At 30.8% G+C, this 21,210-nt stretch overlaps 4 protein-coding genes across 10 annotated transcripts; 1 reads left to right on the top strand and 3 right to left on the bottom strand.

Annotated features, from left to right (window-relative positions):
* Positions 1-1,003: 1,003 nt before the first annotated feature.
* On the bottom strand, positions 1,004-8,443 carry LOC128878690 (eukaryotic translation initiation factor 4E-binding protein Mextli). Of its 6 annotated transcripts, none has more exons than XM_054127106.1 (12): positions 8,335-8,443; positions 7,198-7,316; positions 6,972-7,112; positions 6,717-6,886; positions 6,451-6,646; positions 6,123-6,194; positions 5,159-5,219; positions 4,796-5,081; positions 4,458-4,710; positions 4,258-4,328; positions 2,856-2,881; positions 1,004-2,769 (listed from the first exon to the last, which is right to left on the bottom strand). In XM_054127106.1, the coding sequence occupies exons 2-12, from the start codon at positions 7,304-7,306 to the stop codon at positions 2,724-2,726; spliced, it is 1,431 nt and encodes a 476-aa protein (XP_053983081.1). In that variant the 5' UTR covers positions 7,307-7,316; positions 8,335-8,443; the 3' UTR covers positions 1,004-2,723. The 6 variants fall into 6 exon arrangements, with proteins under 6 accessions (XP_053983081.1, XP_053983078.1, XP_053983079.1 ...); XM_054127103.1 differs by having other exon boundaries at positions 4,258-4,379; positions 8,335-8,441; XM_054127104.1 differs by lacking the exon at positions 2,856-2,881 and having other exon boundaries at positions 8,335-8,441.
* A 2,692-nt stretch (positions 8,444-11,135) lies between these two features.
* LOC128878693 (neuroguidin) lies at positions 11,136-13,210 on the bottom strand. 2 transcript variants are annotated; one of them, XM_054127111.1, is made up of 4 exons: positions 13,088-13,210; positions 11,931-12,468; positions 11,500-11,850; positions 11,136-11,418 (listed from the first exon to the last, which is right to left on the bottom strand). In XM_054127111.1, exons 1-4 carry the CDS (start codon positions 13,094-13,096, stop codon positions 11,393-11,395), a joined length of 924 nt encoding a protein of 307 aa, XP_053983086.1. In that variant the 5' UTR covers positions 13,097-13,210; the 3' UTR covers positions 11,136-11,392. The 2 variants fall into 2 exon arrangements, with proteins under 2 accessions (XP_053983086.1, XP_053983085.1); XM_054127110.1 differs by lacking the exon at positions 13,088-13,210 and adding an exon at positions 12,564-13,039.
* Positions 13,211-14,047: 837 nt separating this feature from the next.
* Positions 14,048-18,028, top strand: LOC128878687 (transmembrane 9 superfamily member 4). Its single transcript, XM_054127098.1, has 10 exons — positions 14,048-14,171; positions 14,535-14,782; positions 14,849-14,995; positions 15,094-15,249; positions 15,321-15,595; positions 15,678-15,896; positions 15,972-16,129; positions 16,203-16,462; positions 16,562-16,745; positions 16,814-18,028. Exons 1-10 carry the CDS (start codon positions 14,169-14,171, stop codon positions 17,051-17,053), a joined length of 1,890 nt encoding a protein of 629 aa, XP_053983073.1. The 5' UTR covers positions 14,048-14,168; the 3' UTR covers positions 17,054-18,028.
* A 21-nt stretch (positions 18,029-18,049) lies between these two features.
* Positions 18,050-20,701, bottom strand: LOC128878692 (metallophosphoesterase 1). The gene is made up of 9 exons (XM_054127109.1): positions 20,065-20,701; positions 19,845-19,990; positions 19,630-19,700; positions 19,417-19,557; positions 19,180-19,347; positions 19,017-19,102; positions 18,828-18,950; positions 18,621-18,761; positions 18,050-18,526 (listed from the first exon to the last, which is right to left on the bottom strand). The coding sequence occupies exons 1-9, from the start codon at positions 20,176-20,178 to the stop codon at positions 18,365-18,367; spliced, it is 1,152 nt and encodes a 383-aa protein (XP_053983084.1). The 5' UTR covers positions 20,179-20,701; the 3' UTR covers positions 18,050-18,364.
* Between the last annotated feature and the right edge of the window lie 509 nt (positions 20,702-21,210).

The raw sequence follows: 21,210 nt of genomic DNA, 5'->3' as shown, positions 1-21,210 counted from the left end.
ACTATATATAGATATGCAATTATATATATTTAAGAAAATTGCAATGATAAAATTATACAATTGTATAATTGGAATGGTGGTACTTTATAATTTTTGTTTTACCGGATTAATCGCATGTTAGTCCATTTTATTTAAAAGTATATGGCACGTGTTGATGCATTTTGAGAAATGGACAAATATTATCGAAGACCACTATTCTCTCGAAACTGCCAATCATTGTACGATTGATCGTATAATTTAATAGTCCGATATGCTACAGAACCAGTTTCTCAATTAGATGATAAGTTTCGTAACCGCCTTAAAAGTTCCATCGATAATTCATAGTGGATGAAGTGTTTTATTTATATCAAACTATGCCTTACTATTTACTACTATAGGTAATATTGAACTCTTATTAACGTACTAACGATATACTTTTAATTGTACTTTTATTTTACGATTATTGACGATAACAAACATTTTTACAGACGAAACTGGTACTGTACTTTAGACTGAATTAATTTATATGATGATAAAAAGTAGACTGAATTTATGGTACATATATGGAATGTATGTATATCGTATTATTCTTAACTTACGTATTGAGATCATTTGCAATATAGCGATTAACGATTAATTAATATGACAGATTATAACAAAATGCAATCAATGAGTAGACCTTTGATATCAAATGTTTTATGCACATAATATCAGAGGATATAACATTTTTAACTTTTACAAAAAGTGAAAAAGCAAAAAGGCATAATCGATATCTAGTACAATGGAGTCTGCACAAATTGAATGTGAATGTATATTTCGGTCATTACCATTTCTATACGATACTGGAATAATAAAACTTGTAGCGCCGAAAGATCAGTTCATTCATTTACATATCCATGTTAAACGTTTACTTATTAGCGATAAGGCAAATTTAGACTATACATATTTTTCATATATCGTATATATGGAATTCATAATAAACTTGAAGTCGTTGTACTTTAAGGTAAAAAAATCATAATCGAACGACGTTCTTATTTTTATTGATTTATTACTAAAGAGCAAAGTACAATAATATAATATATTACTGCAGTTAGTGATAATAGAAATAAATTACTAATAATTTAATTCAAATAATCGTGTAAATTTTGTAATAAATATTAAACGATGTAAAAACTTACAAACATAACGTCCCATATGCGTGCAGTTTTTGCGATTTAGTCCCAAATTAAATAAACAAAACATTTTTTCTTTCGACAAAAAGTTTCAAGCCAGAAAACAATGAAAAACATGCAAACACAACCTTGTAAAGTTCAAACAATAAATAAAAATAAAAAATTTAAATAACATGACAAAAATAATTATAGTAGAACATACTTACAAAAATGTAAAACTACATGTGCAAGTTATTATGTTCTGGCTAGCGAAACGTTTTCAATAAATATCGTAAGCTTATTTAAAAACAAAGAAATAGTAGTAGAATAGAAAAATACTTTCTTTAAATAAAATTTTTGTCTCTAATAGAAAACTGACAACAATACAACCATGAATCAATCATATTACTAAAACAAGTTTTTTTTTTTAAATATATGTGCAACATTAAAAATTAATGCTCCACATCAATTGTATAAAAAAAAGCAACTAAAAGTAAGAGACATTTCTGTTTTCATTTTTTCATACAATTAATATTGCATACTGCACATAACACCTCCGTTTAAGTGTATAAAATATAAAACCTCGAGATTAAATGAAACCTTTTTTTTTTGGTTATTATTTCACAGCAGAGAAATTACCAAAATGGTAGTGCCTACTTTAAATAGGTAGACTAGACTATGCTAAATCACTGTTCGTTCCATTACTTTGTTACGTCTATTACGCACGTAAAGATGCATTTCTCCAATACTTATCCAAATTAGATTCTAAAACGATCAGTTTTACTTTTACTGTAGAACCAATGCCATTAATTTGTTTATTTAGTTATTTTCTTACTCATTCAAATTCTATACCTAAGCCATTTAGTTTACATTGAAAATTATCGATAAAAATGCTGAACATACTTTATACATAATTTTCACAAATTGAACTTCATCGTATACCGTGATTTAATCTATCATGATAACATCGTAAAAACTGTTTACTGTCTTTCACAAGTGTTTAAATGAACTGTCGAATATTCTCGATAATAATAAAAGTCAATAATTAATTTGCTATGATACGTAAAATGGTACGTACATTTGGTATGCCGGATACCGTGTATACGGTAAAAAATATTCGCCGTAGCTCACGCATTCAATTAAATAAAAATTAGGTAGCAGCGTACAACGAAACCTCTTCAATAGCTGCGTAGAAGTGCGATAGAAAAGCATAAATGCTTCAAAAAATATTACAATTATTCAAAGAAGATTTCGATTTGAACACGCACAAATTTATAAATATTATCGCTTATCTCGATATTTATATTAGAGACTTCGTATTGCTATAATTGAATTGAGCAATACATATTGCTAGACTCATGAAATATTGTGTATATATGTATCGATGCGTGTGTATACTTGTCCATTTAAGAACAAATCTTATACTGAGGTTTTTTGGAAAATGTATCACAATACATCGAGATAAAAGATCGATGTAAAGATTACTACTAATACATACGATTTCACGACGTTTGAAAAGAATAATTTCTCGATTTCATTCCGGATCAGTTTCCCCTTCTCCGACAGGCAATACTGTAATAAGACCAGCAGCTGCTACCTTAGCTTTATATGCCTCCGGTTCGAACCAGCGAATCGGTGCCTGTGAAAAAAAATATCTTTATTAATGTATATTATCAACGATAATGTAATAATAAACAGTAAGGAATATTTTATTTTCTACTTTACCTCGGTATGTTGTTACAAGCAGCATGCTTTAAATTTGTAAAGCAAGTGTTAAGTAGTTTATATACGTGCATGCCATCTTATCGTACTGACACCAAACGTTCTTAATTTAATTTTTAGACAAAGAAACGGAAGAATTTGTCACAGTTTTTTTTTTGTATAACATTTATACTATACGATCTTTAAAAATACAAAAAGTAAAAACGCTTGATTATCTTTGAAATCTCATAAAATTGTACAGTGATATCAATACTATAATTTTTAATTTCTCGCATAATGTATAAAATTTAGTACTTTTCTTTATATGATGCGTACTAATAATAGTAATAATAATAATAATAATAATAATAATAGTTATAGTAGTAGTAATAGTAGTAATAACGAAATAGAAATTGAGATAATTTGCTTTTCAAATTTGCTTAATAATAAACTATGTGTATTTAATATAAAAACAAGAAATATCTATAAGAACATAAAAATCAAAATCATATTTTTTTAAACAAACGTCATACATTTCCACTCTACATTTGTAGTCATGTTGTTAAGCACAACTTTACTTTTTAACAACATAAAACAAAACTTTATATCCTATTAAGTAATACTGTGTAATGCGAAGCATCTACATCGCAACTAGAATGAAATAGACGTATTGTACTAATACAATAAACACATTGCTACTATATATTAATATAATGTACAACTTATACATATATTAATATAAGCAATTAATTAATATTGTGTATTAGTCCAATCTTGAGGCAAGTTATGTTACAATAAATATAAAATTATTAAATAACACATGAAATAAATCTTATATATAATATCTCTATGTAATACAGATAACGTAAAAGCTTTCTTTGTAAGTATCAAATATCGCGTACTTCACGATAGTAACATAAAATCTTTGGTTTAAGTACATTCTATTCAAATGGTACTGAACATACTATCACAAACAGCGTGAAGAGCACTAGGAACGCCAGAATCATTTGAACCGATCTATATATATATATATATATATATGAATCTTTTAGTGTTTACTTTGTAGATATATCACTTGGATTTGCCGATTTTGTACTTACATAGAAATGAGAATAGTTCTGAAATAGAATTTGATCTTTTTGATAACAGTTAAGAATTCTCAAATAATTATACCTTAATCACAATCGTTCTTCATCAATAAAGAATTTGTTCGATAATATTCTACTATAAAGGTAACAAATAAAAATGTAACTAATAATAGCGTTAACACATTTAAACATAAAAAAAAAACATAACTTCAAAATATAGGTAACGTCAATGCGAGTATTGTTAATTTTGAGATATTAAACGTGAGTCATCAAACGTAAGGAAAATTAGTAATACTGTTGGACATCAGGTGATTAGCATTGGTATCACATTGATGTACCTTGCGAATAATGTTGGGACACTCCTTTTGAATTCGAGCCCAATCCGCAGGCGGCCGCTTGGCATAAGGGCCTGTTGAACACAACAACAAAAACTCGTACGTGAGTTCTCTGACTTCTGGAACTAGATAGACGTATAATTAAATGTTATATACATGGCATTTATATCACTCTATCGACGGTAATCATTTGAAGTAATTACCTTCCTGAGTTGAAGGATTTACTTCAGAAATTATACGGGGTTTGTAAGTCTCTTCACTTTCTGAAGTTGCAGTGCTATCCATACTTAGTTCTCGGCCTATTTCATTGGTACTACTTGGAGTTAACGGTGTTTTTGGTATGTTGGAAGACGAGACCGAATAAGGAGATTCTTCTTCAAAATTGAAGTATTCTATACCACTTGTGAAATTCTCAGAATCTCCCACGAAGTATTCATCTAGGACTAACTTGGCAGTCTAAGATACATAGCATTTAACATATGTTAAAATGTATTATACGATAATGTACAATTTAAACAATTTAGAATACAAGAATTGTTACCCTGACAAGATCCAGATTGCATCCTGTGATCTTCAGAGATTGATTACCAACTGTAACCGTATATTTATATTCGCCTATACTGGCGTCGTTGGTGGAGAAGCTGTGGAGGAGCGAACGTAGACGAGAATTTTGTTGCTGATGTTGCAACCGATTACTTTCATCCGACGCACTGCTATTTAACGAGGAACTAGAACCACCCATAGCTCCTTTTTCTCCTCCACCTTGCTCCAATCTCACCGGCGATGCATTTCGTTGAATCGTATCTTTTATCAAGTCCTTCGCATAACTATTGTCATAATATTCCAGAAATAAATGATACATTCACAGCTTAATAAACTGAAATAAAGATGAAATCGCACTTACTGTATCTTGTCCTCGGAAGTACCCGTGATCTGGACAAGTCGTTCTTTGGCTCCAGGGTTTACTGTGAAAGAAAGATTATATTAAACTAATACATTTTTTTATATTAATACGGTACCAAACATTTGTTATGATCAATATGTGTTTCAGATATAATCATCTGCATTATGGTTAATGTGATGCATCTGTGTAGAATTACATCTAAAAAAAAAATGTATTAAATACAGGCATTTTCCAAACACTCTTAGACAAATTATTTGTGGATTAAAACATTAATAAGAAGATCGGTATTAATTGTATACGAGTCTTTCCTGTGAAAGGAAGGTAGTATAGTTTTTAAGTGCATTTGAAATTATAAGCAATTATAAGCGGTAAAATCAATTGTATTAAGTTCGTCAAATGCTGCTCATAACACTTTATACTTACGTAAATGTGATTTATTAAATTGCAAACACAATGCATGTCATACCGTTAATAATCACGCGACAATAATAAAAACAATTGCATAATAAAATATGAATAATCAAATTTCAAAAGCTCTTGCAGAACACGTTCAATGATTTGTATATTACAATTATTTCACCAATTAATAGCAACGCAAAAAAAATCAAGATATTTCATGCAAATAAACATAAGCACAGGTTAAAACATAAGTTATAATTGTAAAATCAAATAAATACTATATTCACAAAGGTTTTATAAATTGCTATTAGAATATAAATCTTTGGTATCTTGTAGTGCATCATTATAAAAAAGAACTGGGAACATTTGATTTTGTCCAATAAAATACCTAGACTCATATCTTCAACTATGATATTGTAATGAATTTGAATTACCCCGTAAATCTAATTATCGTTGTAACGAGAACTTTAATATATATAATAGACGTTAAAAAAAATATACAATTAATTATTTTTGTAGTGCATGAGTATGATGCTATCAAGCCATCTGCAAATTATTTGTTTACCTCGCTGGAAGGAGATGATTGTCTGGCTGAGCTCTTCGATCATGTGAACCCGCCGCCCTTTTATTCCCATCACTGTATTTTTGTGCAAATAATTTAGAAGTGGAAACACAATACTACTTACAATACGCGTGAAAAACGAGATCAAAATTAACATGATACAAAACATATTGAAAAACAGAACCAAAATTATAGTGCACGATGACTTAAAATTAAATTAAATAATTAAAATGCTGAAAAATGCTCAAATTCTACATTTGACAAAGCTTTACAGATATTTTTCTGCTATAATATATAAGTATCATTAATCAAATATTTAAATTCTCTTTACCTTTGCCAGAATCACTGTTACGTATAACAACTTCATCTTTGCAGTAGTTTTTTCCAGGAATACGTGTGGGCTTAACAAATTTGCCGCTGTTTTTTATCACTTCACCTGGTCCCAAAATTGATGGCACAGTGGGTGAAGTCATTGCTGCCAAAGGAGATGACAATGCATTCGTGGGTGTATCGGGAATCACTTCTGCCTGTTAACGTCATTTGGACTTCTTCATGAAATGTTTGACATACATCACAGAAAAAATTAATTCGACATACATTATCCAAATGTGATAATTTCTGTGTGTAATACACATCCATAGAATCATTGTGACGCCATTGCTTAGCTCTCAACTCTATAAGCTCCAGCAGGTGAACCCTAGTCGTCAGATCTAATTTTTCGTCCTGACTTCCATTTCTGATTGCCACAAAAGCTCTGTCCAGCTGATCTGTGTATGAAATCAATGTTATTCAGAATAGAAACTATGTTAAAATGTGTAGAAGAATATAAGCATGTATTATTTAAGTTCATACCTTTATAAATAGCTTCTAATTGATGGGCATAAAGTTTTAGATGATTATACATTGTAACCACATTCATTTGCAGCGTTCGCTCATGGAAGCCATTGGTTAGTTGCATTGCAACGTTGTCGATTAAGGATACTATGTCCTCCACTGCCAAAGTTAATTGTCAAATGTTTACTCTGAGTCAAACTAAATATTTGTATTCTATGTTTGAAATATATCAATTGAAAATTACCAGTCGTAATCCGCCCATCGACGGTCGAGTGGCGTTGATTGAGTTTAAGTGGTCGAGGTTTTTCGACTTTCTTGATGGTTCGAGCCCTGCTTAGTTGCGTTGCAGCCATTGTTTACAATCTTAAAGAAACAAAAAAGAATTATTGGTAATTGATAACATGTGTGTATGTGACACTCTTTGAACTAATTAATGAAATATGTCCATTAACATCATAAATGTCACACAATTTTAATCATGTTTGAAATTTGAGTAATAATAATTTATATAATATTATAATAGTTTGTACAATGTTCATATCGATATATTAACTAAAGAAACTTGTATGAATTTTATGATCTCTACAAAAATGCAGAAGTCCTGCATATTTCATGCATATACTTCACATGTATTTTGCATATACTTTGCATATTTGCAGCATACCATACTTGCATAAAGTTTCGCAGTCTGGTTATAAGGTTCTTCAATCACTTTGAAGAGAGCATTCTCCTAGTTCTGCGCCGCGGGTGATTTAAAAATAACCACGGAAAAGAGGGTGGTTGTGAAGAAAATAATGACCGATGGCAAATGGAGGGAAAAAATACTGAAAATTTAATGTATCAACAATAAATGTCAACAATGCTCGTTACACTCTACGAAAATTGTGTGAAATGATGGTGTCTACCCATAGCAGGCTATTCTACTGTAGACTACGTAACGATAAAAATAATTTATATGATACCCATGTGAGCGCCTCTGGCACTCTCGACATTTTGCGAAGAACGTTAGAAGAAGACGGAAGATGTGCGACAAACAAAGAGAAATAGTAAGCGAAAGAAAGGAGAAAACAAGAGTGGGGGAGAGGAAGGGCGGAAGAAGAAGACCGAAAGATATGAAGAACGAGCAGAGAAATATTATAACGGAGAATAAGATGTAAATATTGTACAGACAGCGATGGGAGAAATAAATTGTCTTACGTGGAAATCACGCAACACTTAATAACTGACACGTCTCTAGCACTGACACGAAACCCAAAGTTATGAGAAGTAAAAGATATATGTCATGTCGAAGAAACACTTCGATGCCTAGTTTTAAATGTGTTGTTATACTCGACAAATATTATTTCTACACTTGAAATTTAATCATTGTAAAATGACTTACCAACCACGTCGACCGTGCCACAGATCAACGACAGGCAGACCGTCCGAAAGATATCGGTGAGATGTGTCGTTGACATACGTTGCGAAGGTATACTCGAGTATCTTAAATTTAATACAATACCAACGTAACGCTTAAAAATCACTAGAAAATGAATCTAGGCAGGTATCTACCGTTCTGGAATTTGAATTATTATTTCGAAAGTTGTAAGGGTAAATTATTTACGTGAATCAATTATTGACATTGAAAACATTTTATTCAGTCAGTAAGAAGCATTCTACATGATGATGATGATAATGATGATGATGATGATGGATGATGATGATGATGATGATAATGTAATAATAATGATAATAATAATAGTAATTCATAATAATAATTCATAATAATAATTCGCCCATAATAACCATTTGTAATATACAGGTAAACTCTCTCTCCTTATCTCATTTTCCCAGTTTTCTCTATCGCTCGTTCACACACATTGAATTGTCATTGTACATAAATTATAGAAATTTCACCAATAAATAAAACATTACATTCTTCAGACTATGAATGTAGTCAATAAATCATCCTTATCTCGTTTTTTTTTTGCTGCAAATGTATCTTGTTACTTCTTTTTAGTTCTGTTTATTCGGCAGCGTTGTTGGATTTGAAGGACTACTTTAAACTCACTGCTCACAGTGACGTTTACATACTTTGTGCTTTCTTTGTACATTGTTAAAAGATTCGTACCTGCCAAGCAGGTTCAAAGATAACAAATCCTAGACGCTTCTCTCCATAAGGCATAATATATTCCATTATATCTCGCAACAGAATGATGGTGTCAGTAAATATATAAATAAATGATGACACAACAATGTAAACGTAACTGATGCAGTTCTATTACTGTAAATCCATATTTCTATTGATTTGAGGTAGTGTATTCAATGTAATCCTATTACTTTGCTGCTATATGTTGTGTGCGGATATGTGTATCATATGAATATTTTTCACACCCATACACTTTTTTTACTATAAGTCCAAAATATGCAAAGTATGTTAGGAAACTTTGTACTCAATAAACAGATGCGATCGTAAGTATGTGTATATATGATCTTTCAAGACCATATTCTCAGTAATAATCTTATTTGTTGTAAACAACATGATATTCTTTTATCGATATTTATAAACAGTTCAGAATGTATAAACGAAGGAATATGTTCTATGTATATATGTATATATAAATATATACACACACGCACTCACACAAATCAGTATTTTGGACTTACAGTTATCTCAGTTGTAAGTGTGTTTCAAAAATTATCATCTATGTATAAAGTATGAGAAAACTAAATGTCGGGCAAATTTTGAAACCTGCTGTAACTTTGCATTGATTATTTTGTACATGCCATATGTAAAACAAGCATGAGACTTTGTAAGAACGTCTTGACATTATTTTGTGACAAAATCTTCCCGCTATTCAGTATTCCAACTTCATTACCAAATACGACAAGGCTGCTGACATTAGGCTTGCTAGCACTTGTAAATAATGCCCAGCAATTGTGCTATTTTGTTAGTTTCTTTAACTATTATTTCATGTTTAATTTATCACATTTTAATCGTCTTCACAGATTGAAAAAGAGAGGGCACATGTAACATCATGCATTACCAAGTTGGCTCAATCTATGAACACTTTTGTAAAAAATATAACATCTATGGATGGTTGAGCCCTCGGTTAGCATATAGCGAATTAGTACTTTTGAAGGTAATGCGGATCACTTCTGCAGGAACAAGCAATGGATATAGATATCCATATACGATCTGTATTAAGGGCATATAACATTACCCTTCCCTTTACTTTAAAAGGAAACATTGCCTTTGGGTTTAAAAAGATACCCAATAGTTTATATCTAATATTTAAAAAATGGAACCTATTTAAGCGCAAGAGACGGATACTTCCTGCAATTTGATTGTACAACCACTTTATTCTATTGCAGAAGTGATTTTCGCTCTAGTCTTCGTATATTAGTTTTTATTCCAATATCACACATACCCCCTCCCTAAGAAACTAAACACAGTAAACTTAATGAGTACTCGAGAAATTGACGACATCAATTTTGAATTTTGACACATTCGTGTTATCCTTATATTACCTTCAATATAAGTTTAACGACTTAACCAAATGAATTTTTCAAGTTAAAACAACAAGTACAATGCACAGATACATTGTAAAAAAAGAAACTTAACATAAAATATGACTCACATCGAGATATAATAGCCTCAACAGTTCACCAGGGGAAAAACACAAACAAAATTTACATATAATAGTAAAACTATTAACTACTTCACTACTCTAAAATAGCGAGAAAATCCTAAGACATGCGATATCGCACGATGAACATTATTCTTAGAAGTTGCACAATGTTTGCAATTTCTAGTCATTTTCCCTTATTAAAGTTGAATTTTCTAATGCTTGCACTGAATGTCTTGTGATTTTTACGCTTCTGTAACAATTAATTCAATATCATCCCTCCTGCTATGTTACCGGTTTTTTTTCTTCTATAGCTGGAGAATATCTCAAAATAAAGCAGAAAAATCTGCTTTCAACTTTTACGTTTAACTTACAATTTTAGATCTTGGAGCCGAAATCCATTATTTGATTAATTGTGTCACGGTTACACGTAATTTTTTTTAATTATAAGTTAAGCTCGTATGTACCTTGACATTATTTTTCGCATCTCGGAATATTATTTCTTGCGTTTTATGGAATATTTCAACTCCATAGATAAAAATTGATTTCAGACAACAATTAAAGATTAAAATCATTATTAACTATAATTATCAATTACACGACCATTAGTATGTCTTATGCAGTAATAAATTACCATCGTGCTATTTTACTTCACCGTCGACGGTTGTTTTTTTTTTATTACTAGATGTTATGAGTTATTTAGCTTAACTTATTAACGAGTATTAATGGCATCTGCTTTTTTTCAAGAAGAATTGAAGTAAATTTTTTGCGTTTTACCTTAATTATTAACGCTGTACGAAATTCAGCTTTTTAAATTATTGTGAAGTTGATTTAGTGATGCCGTTTTTTCTTGAAACCTAGGAAAACAGTTAAATCTATATTATTAATATTAATTGTTAATCGAAAATAAGAGGATTTGATGGTATCTATGAACTCACTCTTTTTAGCTTTTCCTTTTTTCTGAGTTTTCCTCTTTTTAGCAGACACAGCAGATGATTCTCCGAAAGATGTGATTTCATCTCCAAGTGTGCCAATTGTTGTCATTTGACGACGTCTGTGTTTTTCTTGTTTAGTAACTGGCAAACGCGTCATGTAAGTTTCCTCGTACTCTATCTTCCGTTTATTCTCACGACCCAGGCTGACTTGTTTCTCGCTCAGACCATGCGTGTCTTCGATAGGTGCGTCTAAATATTCTTCTTTTAATTCCCTTAAAACAGTACCTGACACTGCACGTCTACGAGCTCTTTCCCCTGCTTTACGAATTTTGTCTGCAACTGTCTCATCTCCATCTGCGATAGTAATACACGTTAAGCATTACATTTTGTTATACCACGAAATTCGTTACTATATTTGAATGTTATATACTAACCATAGTGTACTGCAGCAAGTTTCGGTGGTACGTAAATATTAGACTTCCTTGATTGCATCGATTTAAAACCATCTACTTCAGCCTCCTGATCGCTATCAGATTCATCGTCGATACCATCAACCTTGGCAATTAGTGCATCAGGGTTTGCTTTAAAATTACTTGGGTCATCACTATTAGTAGTACCGGTTACTGCAGTCTTAACAAGCTTATCTATTTGATATTTAAGTTTGTGATCTATTGGTCGGATTTTCTCTAGGACAGTCCTGATTTCAATTAAACGATCGATCGATGGATCTCCTTCTATACGTTCTCCTGAACATTTTCTTAAAACTACGTAAGTCAAATTAATCAGATAAGAAATTAACATATGATATTTCATTTCTAGGAAACTAAGACCCTTGTCTGTAGAAAGCTCCCCATTTTTTACACGAATCAACATATTATCTACAAGTTGATTAACTTGCAAAACATTGGCATTCATCTCCCCGAGCAAGCGAAATGCTTGCGGGAGATCCCTTTGCTCCATCTCGTCGATTGCCTGTAAATAGAATTTTTCATGTTTAAAAACCAAAGGTGACACTTAACATAATAGTTATAACATACGTATTTATAGCAACAAAGAAAACTTTATACCCTCATTTTCGTCATATTTCAAATGAAAACGACAGAATATTTATAAATAAGCAATTCGCGATACATTTTCCATTCATAAAACATTAAAACTTTTACTTCACATTGACAGGAGTAACGTTTAATAGAATCCCTTAATATTTCTATCCAGTCGTACACCGTATTTGACACAAGTCCGGCACATAAAAACTATTATATATTCTGTTTTGCTCGACGTTAATCGCGTTTCATTTAAAAAAATGATGCACGCGATAAATTCTGTACGTAAAACTGAACCGTAACCAATGTTTTTGTACAACTTTTAAGTGAAAATTTACGGAAAGGCTTAATTTTAAGAAAAATGTCGGATCCGCGAATGTACGGGAAAAAAGCGCAATAATCTGCTGCCATCTTTCCTATTTACTAATGGATGACAGCAGAAAAAAAAACAATCAAAAATTCCCAATAGACCCGATAGAAAAATGCACTGGTTTAAACGATCTCCACGGAAATTTATCGATATAATATGCTTAAAAGTTTCCACTTACCTGAACCATTGTTCTGAAATAAAAATTAACCGAACAGATGCATATCTAAATAACGTAACTTGTAATTAAACGAGTCCCCACGTGGGACGATATTTTCCTTTTCGGGGGTATATTTTTTCGCTCGGAAAAGCCTGATCAAAACACTGACTATTATGTAGCTAAATTGGTACTATTATTGAACATAAATAGATCTCTAAACCGCTAGAGACGATGATTTTAATGAGCTACGAATTTATAATATGCTAGTTAAATTGATAAATCAACAATTAAATAATATTCTACATTTATAAAAGATTCACTTCCTTTTCGTTTACCGTGATAAAAAATTGCGGGAATTTCAAGAATAAATATAATAACAAATGATTCTCATATGGTGCATTAATGGTTCGTGTAGCATTTTAATTGTTTGACATATCACTTTCTATAATTAAGTCAACCATAAGGTGCGATCAGGGTACGAATTATCCTTCGAATATTAGAGAATACGATACCATATTAATGAAATGCGGGTAGATGAAACTAATAGCCCGCGGAAAAGATATTTTATTCTTTAGAATTTCTTTTGCATTTATCATAATTTAAAAACATGTGAATATGCGTGAGAATTTATTATCCTATTCAACAAAACCGAATGAACAGATTGCATGCAGTTAGATATCGCGCTTACAAAGAACAATGCGCGGTTATATATATATATATATACTGGGTGAACAGTATTACTTAATCAATTTACTTATGTTCAGTATCATTGAACTAATATTCAATGACTTCCAAGAATAAAAATATTAAGGTTTAACTAAGTCAAGTCTACTATCTTTCGAGATATTCAACCATTACGATGAATAAAGCGATCAAATTTTATGTCTTCATCCCAGTATATATAACTAAAAAGTATATATTTTCTAGGGAATTTCATAAAGAATTATTCTCGGTGTTGCTTTCCTGATAAGTGTTTCGATACAAACTTCATGTTGAAGTAAATTTCATTTTTGACGTGAAGAGAGTGGGAACTTTGCGAGTAGTACAGGAATAAAATAAAAGGCACGGCGTGACGCGCCTTTGACGAATACAATATTATAGAATGGTGAGTGTTATGGCATTCAATTCGTTTTTGAAGAGTATTAAGATCGATTTTACGACACTAATATTTTTGGCGAACTGACGTGGCATTTCGTATTCATTGTAATATTTTTCATATCCACAACGAATGTATGTATCCTTAAAGTAGAAATGTATTCATTTTTTGACAGATCGTTTAAACAGTCTATCACGGTTACGATAATAAGATTTCGAATATTGATGTTACTAGCTGTAATGGTCGGTTCGAATTGATAGAATACGTTTCTATTTTATATAATCGCGTATATTTCGTGTCTGTATTATGTTGCTTATGAATTTTCGTGAAGTAAATCATTTTTTCAATCGTTATATTACTTTTTATTAACAGGGAAGATTAAGGAATAGCGCTGTGCTTGTAATAATATCTTTATTAATTGAAACGAATGGCTTCTATGTGCCTGGTGTTGCTCCCGTGGAGTTTAAAAAGGGGCAAAAAATTGATGTCAAGGCAGTTAAAATGACCAGTACTCATACACAACTACCTTATGAATATTATTCTGTTCCTTTCTGCAGACCGAAGAATGGTACTCTCATTTATAAATCTGAAAATTTAGGAGAAGTATTACGTGGTGATAGGTAAGATGTAATAAATTTCTTATTTATATTAACAAAAACTAATTTGGTAATATTATGTTTATACAGAATTGTAAATACACCATATGAGGTACTAATGGCAGAGAATGTAACCTGCAGACTCTTATGTCATGAATCATCCACTAGTATGACATGGAATGAAGAAGAATCACAACGTGTTATAGAGCGCATTCAACACGATTATACTGTACACTTGTAAGGAAATTTAAGATTTGTATATATATGTTAAAGGGTTATATTGCTTTAAGGATTAAAAATACCATTTTATTGAAAAAATTCCTGTTTTTTTATAGGTTAATCGACAATTTACCAGCAGCAACAAAGAAAATACATAAAGATACACAGAATGTAATTGTATATCATGGATATCGTCTGGGTGGTATCATAAACGATCAGTTTTACATCAATAACTACCTTAAACTAAAATTAAGCTACCACAAATATGGAGAGTTAGTATCAATTGCATCAATGTACATATATACATGATATTATCAGATTAATAATTTTCCCTATTTTTTAGAAATGAATTTAGAGTAGTTGGTTTTGAAGTAGAAGCTAGATCGGTTGATATAAGTCAACTGAAGTTTGAAGGAAATGTGTGTACATTACCTACGCACGCAAATCCGCAATTTGTCAATCCTAAGGGAACTAAACTGTTGTTCCTATATTCTGTGGAATGGAAACTATCTGATGTAAGTTGGGCAAGCAGATGGGACATATATTTAGGAATGAGCGACGTTGAAATTCATTGGTTTTCAATCATCAATTCTCTTATTGTAGTCCTTTTCCTTTCTGGTAAATATACTCTATGTCTTGTATTTGATTCGTTTTATTATTCCATACTCTATGGTCAAAATTTTTTAATGAAATCATACAGGAATTCTAACAATGATCATGGTTCGAACTCTTAGAAGGGATATTGCGCGTTACAATGCTGGTGAAAGTGACAGTCTAGCAGGTTTGGACGAGACGATCGAAGAGACTGGTTGGAAACTAGTCCATGGAGATGTATTTCGACCTCCACCGAATCCTCGATTATTTGCTGCTGTAATAGGCAGTGGAATTCAGATATTTTTCATGACTTTAATAACGATATGTAAGTTCATGTTTTCTGATGTGAAGAACCTACAATTATTGATATGTTTACATTACTTTTTCGTAAATGTTTCAGTCTTTGCGATGTTGGGCATGCTGTCCCCTGCTAGCAGAGGTGCGCTTGGAACCTGCGCAATATTTCTATATGTATTTTCTGGGTTAATTGCCGGATATTTCTCTGCGCGTCTTTATAAAACAATGCGAGGTCGAAAATGGAGAAGGACAGCAATATTAGTATGAACAAAAATAGTTGATATATTGTTGAAGAATGAAATGAAATAGTACTAAATTATTATATTTATTACAGACGGCAACACTCTATCCTGGAATAGTGTTTACTACTTGTTTCTTTTTAAATTTCTTTATATGGGGAAAGCATAGTTCTGGAGCGGTACCATTTACAACAATGTTAGCGTTGTTATGTTTGTGGTTTGGAATATCACTTCCTCTCGTATATTTAGGATATTTCTTTGGATATCGTAAACAGCCATTTACGCATCCTGTTAGAACGAATCAAATTCCGAGACAAGTTCCTGATCAATTATGGTATATGAATCCGGTATTATGGTAAGTTTATAAAATCTGTGTTAGTTTTTTTTTTAAGTTTATGAAGTAAGTTTATGATGTTTCTTGGATCAAAATAAAACTGTGTCATAATTTTTACAGTACACTAATGGCTGGAATTCTTCCTTTTGGAGCTGTATTCATAGAATTGTTTTTCATTTTAACCGCGTTATGGGAAAACCAATTCTACTACCTTTTTGGATTTTTATTCCTCGTTTTTTGTATTCTCGTCATTTCTTGCTCTCAGATATCTATAGTTATGGTCTATTTTCAATTATGTGGAGAAGTGAGTATTATAACATTTTAAATACTTTTTATGCACTATGTATATTGATGGTGTTTATGCATTCCTAGGATTACAGATGGTGGTGGAGAAGCTTCATCGTTAGTGGAGGGTCAGCTGTATATGTCTTAGCCTACTCCGTATTCTATTTCATGACTAAATTGGAAATATCAGAACTTGTTCCGACACTTCTGTATTTCGGGTATACAGCGTTAATGGTGCTAACCTTTTGGTTATTAACAGGTACAATAGGTTTCTTTGCAGCATATGCATTTATTCGAAAAATATATGCAGCTGTAAAAATAGATTAGTCAAAATTAGCATTAAAAATAACAATACTGAGAGGACAAGTTTCTAAATTTGTAATGAATATTTAATTATTCTTAAATTAAATGTATAAAACCAAAACAGTACAATAGTTTGCTTTCAGTTTCCATAAGTTAATCTAATTTTGGTTATAATCGAGTAATACATCTGACAAATATTATTCTAAAATACTGTAAATTTGTTTCGACTGTACCAAAGTATATAAAACCCTACATTAAGGAATGAATGGAGATAAATTATAATAGTACACTATTGTTTAATAGTAACTATTTCCAATTGTTTATTAGATTTTTTTTTAATACTTCGTTATTATCAAAGTACTTATAAATTCATAGAACAGAATGTTACTCACATGATTCAGTGAAGAATACACCTATATATGTTAAGAATGTATATATACACACACAACACACATATACATATATACAAATTATGCGAGTTCCATTGACTAGATTAATATTACTGTTTGAAACAGTATCAAAAAATATGTAAAAATATTCATAAATGTGATATTAATCATAGTCAATGTCAGTATTATAAATAACAACATTAGTTCACATTATCTTTCGTTTTATCACAATAACATAACAATGCTTTGCAGATTATGTTTGTAAAAGATTGTTATTACACACACACGCACGCACGCGCGCGCACACACACACACACACAATGCATTGAACGCATTATACTGTAAGATTAATAATATAAAATTCGTGTATTTACTTATATTTGTATGAGTCTGAATGTAAACTTCATTCCTTAACATTCTGTCACATAAAATATGTAGTAATTATATATAAATTATTTTTGGCTTGTTTATAAATATCTGCACAGTCAAAGGCAGAGATATTATGTTTAGTACATATGTATGTAGAAATATTTTGTTGGACTTCCAATATACTACTAGGTAAAATGTATAATATGTAAGCAAGTTTTATACATGTTACAATGAAAATTTCTGTCACTGTATTTACGATTTCAATGACCTTGTAGTTTTTTATGTATGTACTATTTTTTAGTATAGAGAAAATTGAAATGTGCGAGAACAGTAAAAGTGATTTTCCAAATTTGGGAGTATCAAAGGATTACATTAATCTATGCTGAGTAACATAAATATTTTGTACTACGAATTGTGTAAATAATATGTAATTTATACCCTTAGAGATATATACAAACCTTTCAACAAGTTGAATCTCGCATTTCCATATGTTGAATTATTTTCGTAATTACTTATTGCAATCTACAGAACGATTTTTGTCTCTATACTAATGACTCGAAGTGCGCAAAAATAAACTTCAATGAAATTTTAAAAGGTTATATCGATTTTTCTGTAGTCTACATTTTACGATGAAATATAGAATAATGAACATGGTACTGACAATGTAAATTTTGATTTCTGTAGATTCCACAGGCATATAACATTTCGATACAGAAAAATTATTAGGAGTAAATACACCCTGCAATACCAATATTATTTCAAGTACATGTTTGATAATAATAATAATATTATAAAACAGAATTAGATAACAATATTTCAAGTTCTCAACTTACGAGTAAGAGTGAAGGATTATTTTTATTGCGCCAACTAAACGATGGTATAGTAAATTCAAGTATATTTTCTCTGTGTATTCTTCTACACCCATGATGTGTATGGCCGTTGATAATCAATCTTGGATTCAATATATCTAAAAGCTATAAATTACTTATTTTATAAAATTCAGAATTTCAAGTACAATTTTTTAAAATTCATTTATATACTTGTTCAGATGCTTCCTTTGACAAACATTCCCATCTTTCTCTAAATTTTATATTTTTTATATCATCCGGTGCTTGATCAAATTCATTGCAGATTTCATCTGATTCACGATACATTGGATAATGCTATAATCATAATCAGAGTACATAGTACAACAACTTCTACCTTATCAAACAAAATTATTTACTGACCTGCAAAATTATTGGTCGACTATACCTGGAAATCGTATTATTTTTGCCACAATGATTTTCTTTATATTGCGCGCATTTCAAATGTGCTGAAATAAATGGAATTTTCTGTTTGCCAATTTGAATTTTACAAAATATGTATTGTTTGGACAAATATTGGGTATACCTGCTATTCTATTTAATGCAATTTCTGTAGGACGACACAAGAAACATCCATCTCCTTCTAGGGCCATACTATTGATTAAAACAAAGTGATTTCCCCTTACACTAACTCTTTTCACACTTGGTGATTTTAAACCATTTATAAATCTTTGATTCAAATATGGTGTAATTGCTAAATAAATATTTCTATTTTTATTAGGAATATTAACTAGTTAAGAGAATGTATAACATTATATAATACCATAGTGAAATCCAATGTCATGATTTCCAGCAACAACATAAAGATGCATGTTTTCAGGTACCGAAAACAATGAATAAAGTCTTTCAATGTATTGATTGAACTCTGTGGAACTGCTCCATTGTCCTTCATCAAATAAATCACCTATTGCAACAATCATAATATTTTGCCATTACCAATTATTTTCTGATAGTTGAAATGCATATTATGACATACCTAATATAAAAATTATATCTGGTTTATAAAGAGTAACCATGGTTTGGAATGCCATATACATTTGCCATTCTCTAAATAAAAGAAAATTGATGTTAATAAAAAGAATTTAATACTATCTATATCTAAAGTAGTTAGGTTACAAAATACACAAATACAGAACCATTAATAAATAATGTAAATCTTTATAAATGACATAATATATATATAATGTAAACCTTTTTAATTTATCAAACCAATGCCCACGTTTAGGACCTAACAAATGAGTGTCTGCTATAAACATTGCGTTCACAGGAGTTTCTTCTTCCTTTGGTTGTGGAATTGTTGTATCAATTCTGCGAGAGTCCAAAGTAGGCCATGAACACTAATGTATTAAAAAAAGAAATTTCAAATGTTTCTCAAAATACATTCTCCACATTTAGTATTGATGCAACTTACCTGAATAAGCACAAGATAATATATCAAGTATTCGCAGAAGATAAATACACATAATAAAGCTATAGCAGCTTCGGCTAAACATTTCTTGTATGAAATCGTTCTAGTACTTAACATTTCGTACAAATGTAAATGATTTAAGAGATTAAATGTAATATACGGATAATATTCGGTTTACGAATTGTCGTTTCACAAATTCCTGGCTTTGCGAATTTAATACGCCGACTTCGAAAATATTGTCCTATAAAGCTATGCAACCGATCGCATGCATTTATGAAAATTCCAATTTACATAACAATTAATTACCATTCTCAAACATTTCAAACACAGATATTTCCCGCTTTAAGCAAGAAATCCATGTAAAATAACTCTGTTTAGCGAGAAATAAGAACGAGGTAAACAGAACCACGTGACTGGCCAAAGCTAAAATGCCTGAAACAGATAAGGGAATAAGCACCGAATAGATGCAAATTGGATGGAAATCAAATAAAATTTATATGAACAAGTTTAGACAGTACGATGTGTGTCATCGCTCCCTAAAGGCGTTCTGTGAGCGAGTTTGTAGGAATTAATTTAACATCCACTTAACTTATTTACAATTTATTTATATATTTGTATACGTGAGAATATAATTTAAATTTTCAATTTTAATAATAAAATGTCATTTGAATTTGAAATTTTTGTTTTAAACAACAACGCATCTAACACGAATATAGTGACATACGCGTTTTAAATTTATGAGAAAAAAACGCGCCGTTTAGCACAAGCTATAGAAACTATAGTTCCTACAAATTTAGTATAGTGGCGCCACCGGTGGAAAAACTCCTAAGTTTGTAGTGAAAATAGTTCTTACTGTTGGTACTAAAATCAAAGGTCGATAATTATTTGCATTAGTAACATAAATGTTTAAATAATGTATTAAAATAATATATTATAGTGTTATTAAGCAAATAATCGTATTAATTGTGCATTTATACAAAATAATGAATAATTGATTAAAATCTATCAGTGGCGCCATCTTACAAAAAGCGGTGGAAACTATGTTCACTACAAACTTGTAGCGACAGTGAGAACTATGTTCACTACAAACTTGTAGCGACAGTGAGAACTATGTTCACTACAAACTTGTAGCGACAGTGAGAACTATGT

This window comes from Hylaeus volcanicus, chromosome 6 (genome assembly GCF_026283585.1).
Source record: "Hylaeus volcanicus isolate JK05 chromosome 6, UHH_iyHylVolc1.0_haploid, whole genome shotgun sequence".
NCBI lineage: Eukaryota > Metazoa > Arthropoda > Insecta > Hymenoptera > Colletidae > Hylaeus > Hylaeus volcanicus.
The sequence above is the reverse complement of the archived record's forward strand: the minus strand, read 5'-3'. Positions and strand labels throughout refer to the sequence as shown.

Coding starts and splice junctions, on each gene's coding strand:
- LOC128878690 (XM_054127101.1), bottom strand. CDS start 7,306: ATGGCTGCAACGCAACTAAGCAGGGCTCGAACCATCAAGAAAGTCGAA. Junction 7,113..7,197: donor CGATGGGCGGATTACGACTG/GTAATTTTCAAT, acceptor TAACTTTGGCAG/TGGAGGACATAGTATCCTTA. Junction 2,770..4,257: donor GTCCCAACATTATTCGCAAG/GTACATCAATGT, acceptor TTTTTTTCACAG/GCACCGATTCGCTGGTTCGA.
- LOC128878693 (XM_054127110.1), bottom strand. Junction 11,851..11,930: donor ACTTGCTGCAGTACACTATG/GTTAGTATATAA, acceptor TTACTATCGCAG/ATGGAGATGAGACAGTTGCA. Junction 11,419..11,499: donor AAAAGGAAAAGCTAAAAAGA/GTGAGTTCATAG, acceptor CTGTTTTCCTAG/GTTTCAAGAAAAAACGGCAT.
- LOC128878687 (XM_054127098.1), top strand. Junction 14,996..15,093: donor CACGATTATACTGTACACTT/GTAAGGAAATTT, acceptor GTTTTTTTATAG/GTTAATCGACAATTTACCAG. Junction 16,463..16,561: donor TATATGAATCCGGTATTATG/GTAAGTTTATAA, acceptor TAATTTTTACAG/TACACTAATGGCTGGAATTC.
- LOC128878692 (XM_054127109.1), bottom strand. CDS start 20,178: ATGTTAAGTACTAGAACGATTTCATACAAGAAATGTTTAGCCGAAGCT. Junction 19,103..19,179: donor TGCATTAAATAGAATAGCAG/GTATACCCAATA, acceptor CATTTATTTCAG/CACATTTGAAATGCGCGCAA. Junction 18,762..18,827: donor CAAAGGAAGCATCTGAACAA/GTATATAAATGA, acceptor AGTAATTTATAG/CTTTTAGATATATTGAATCC.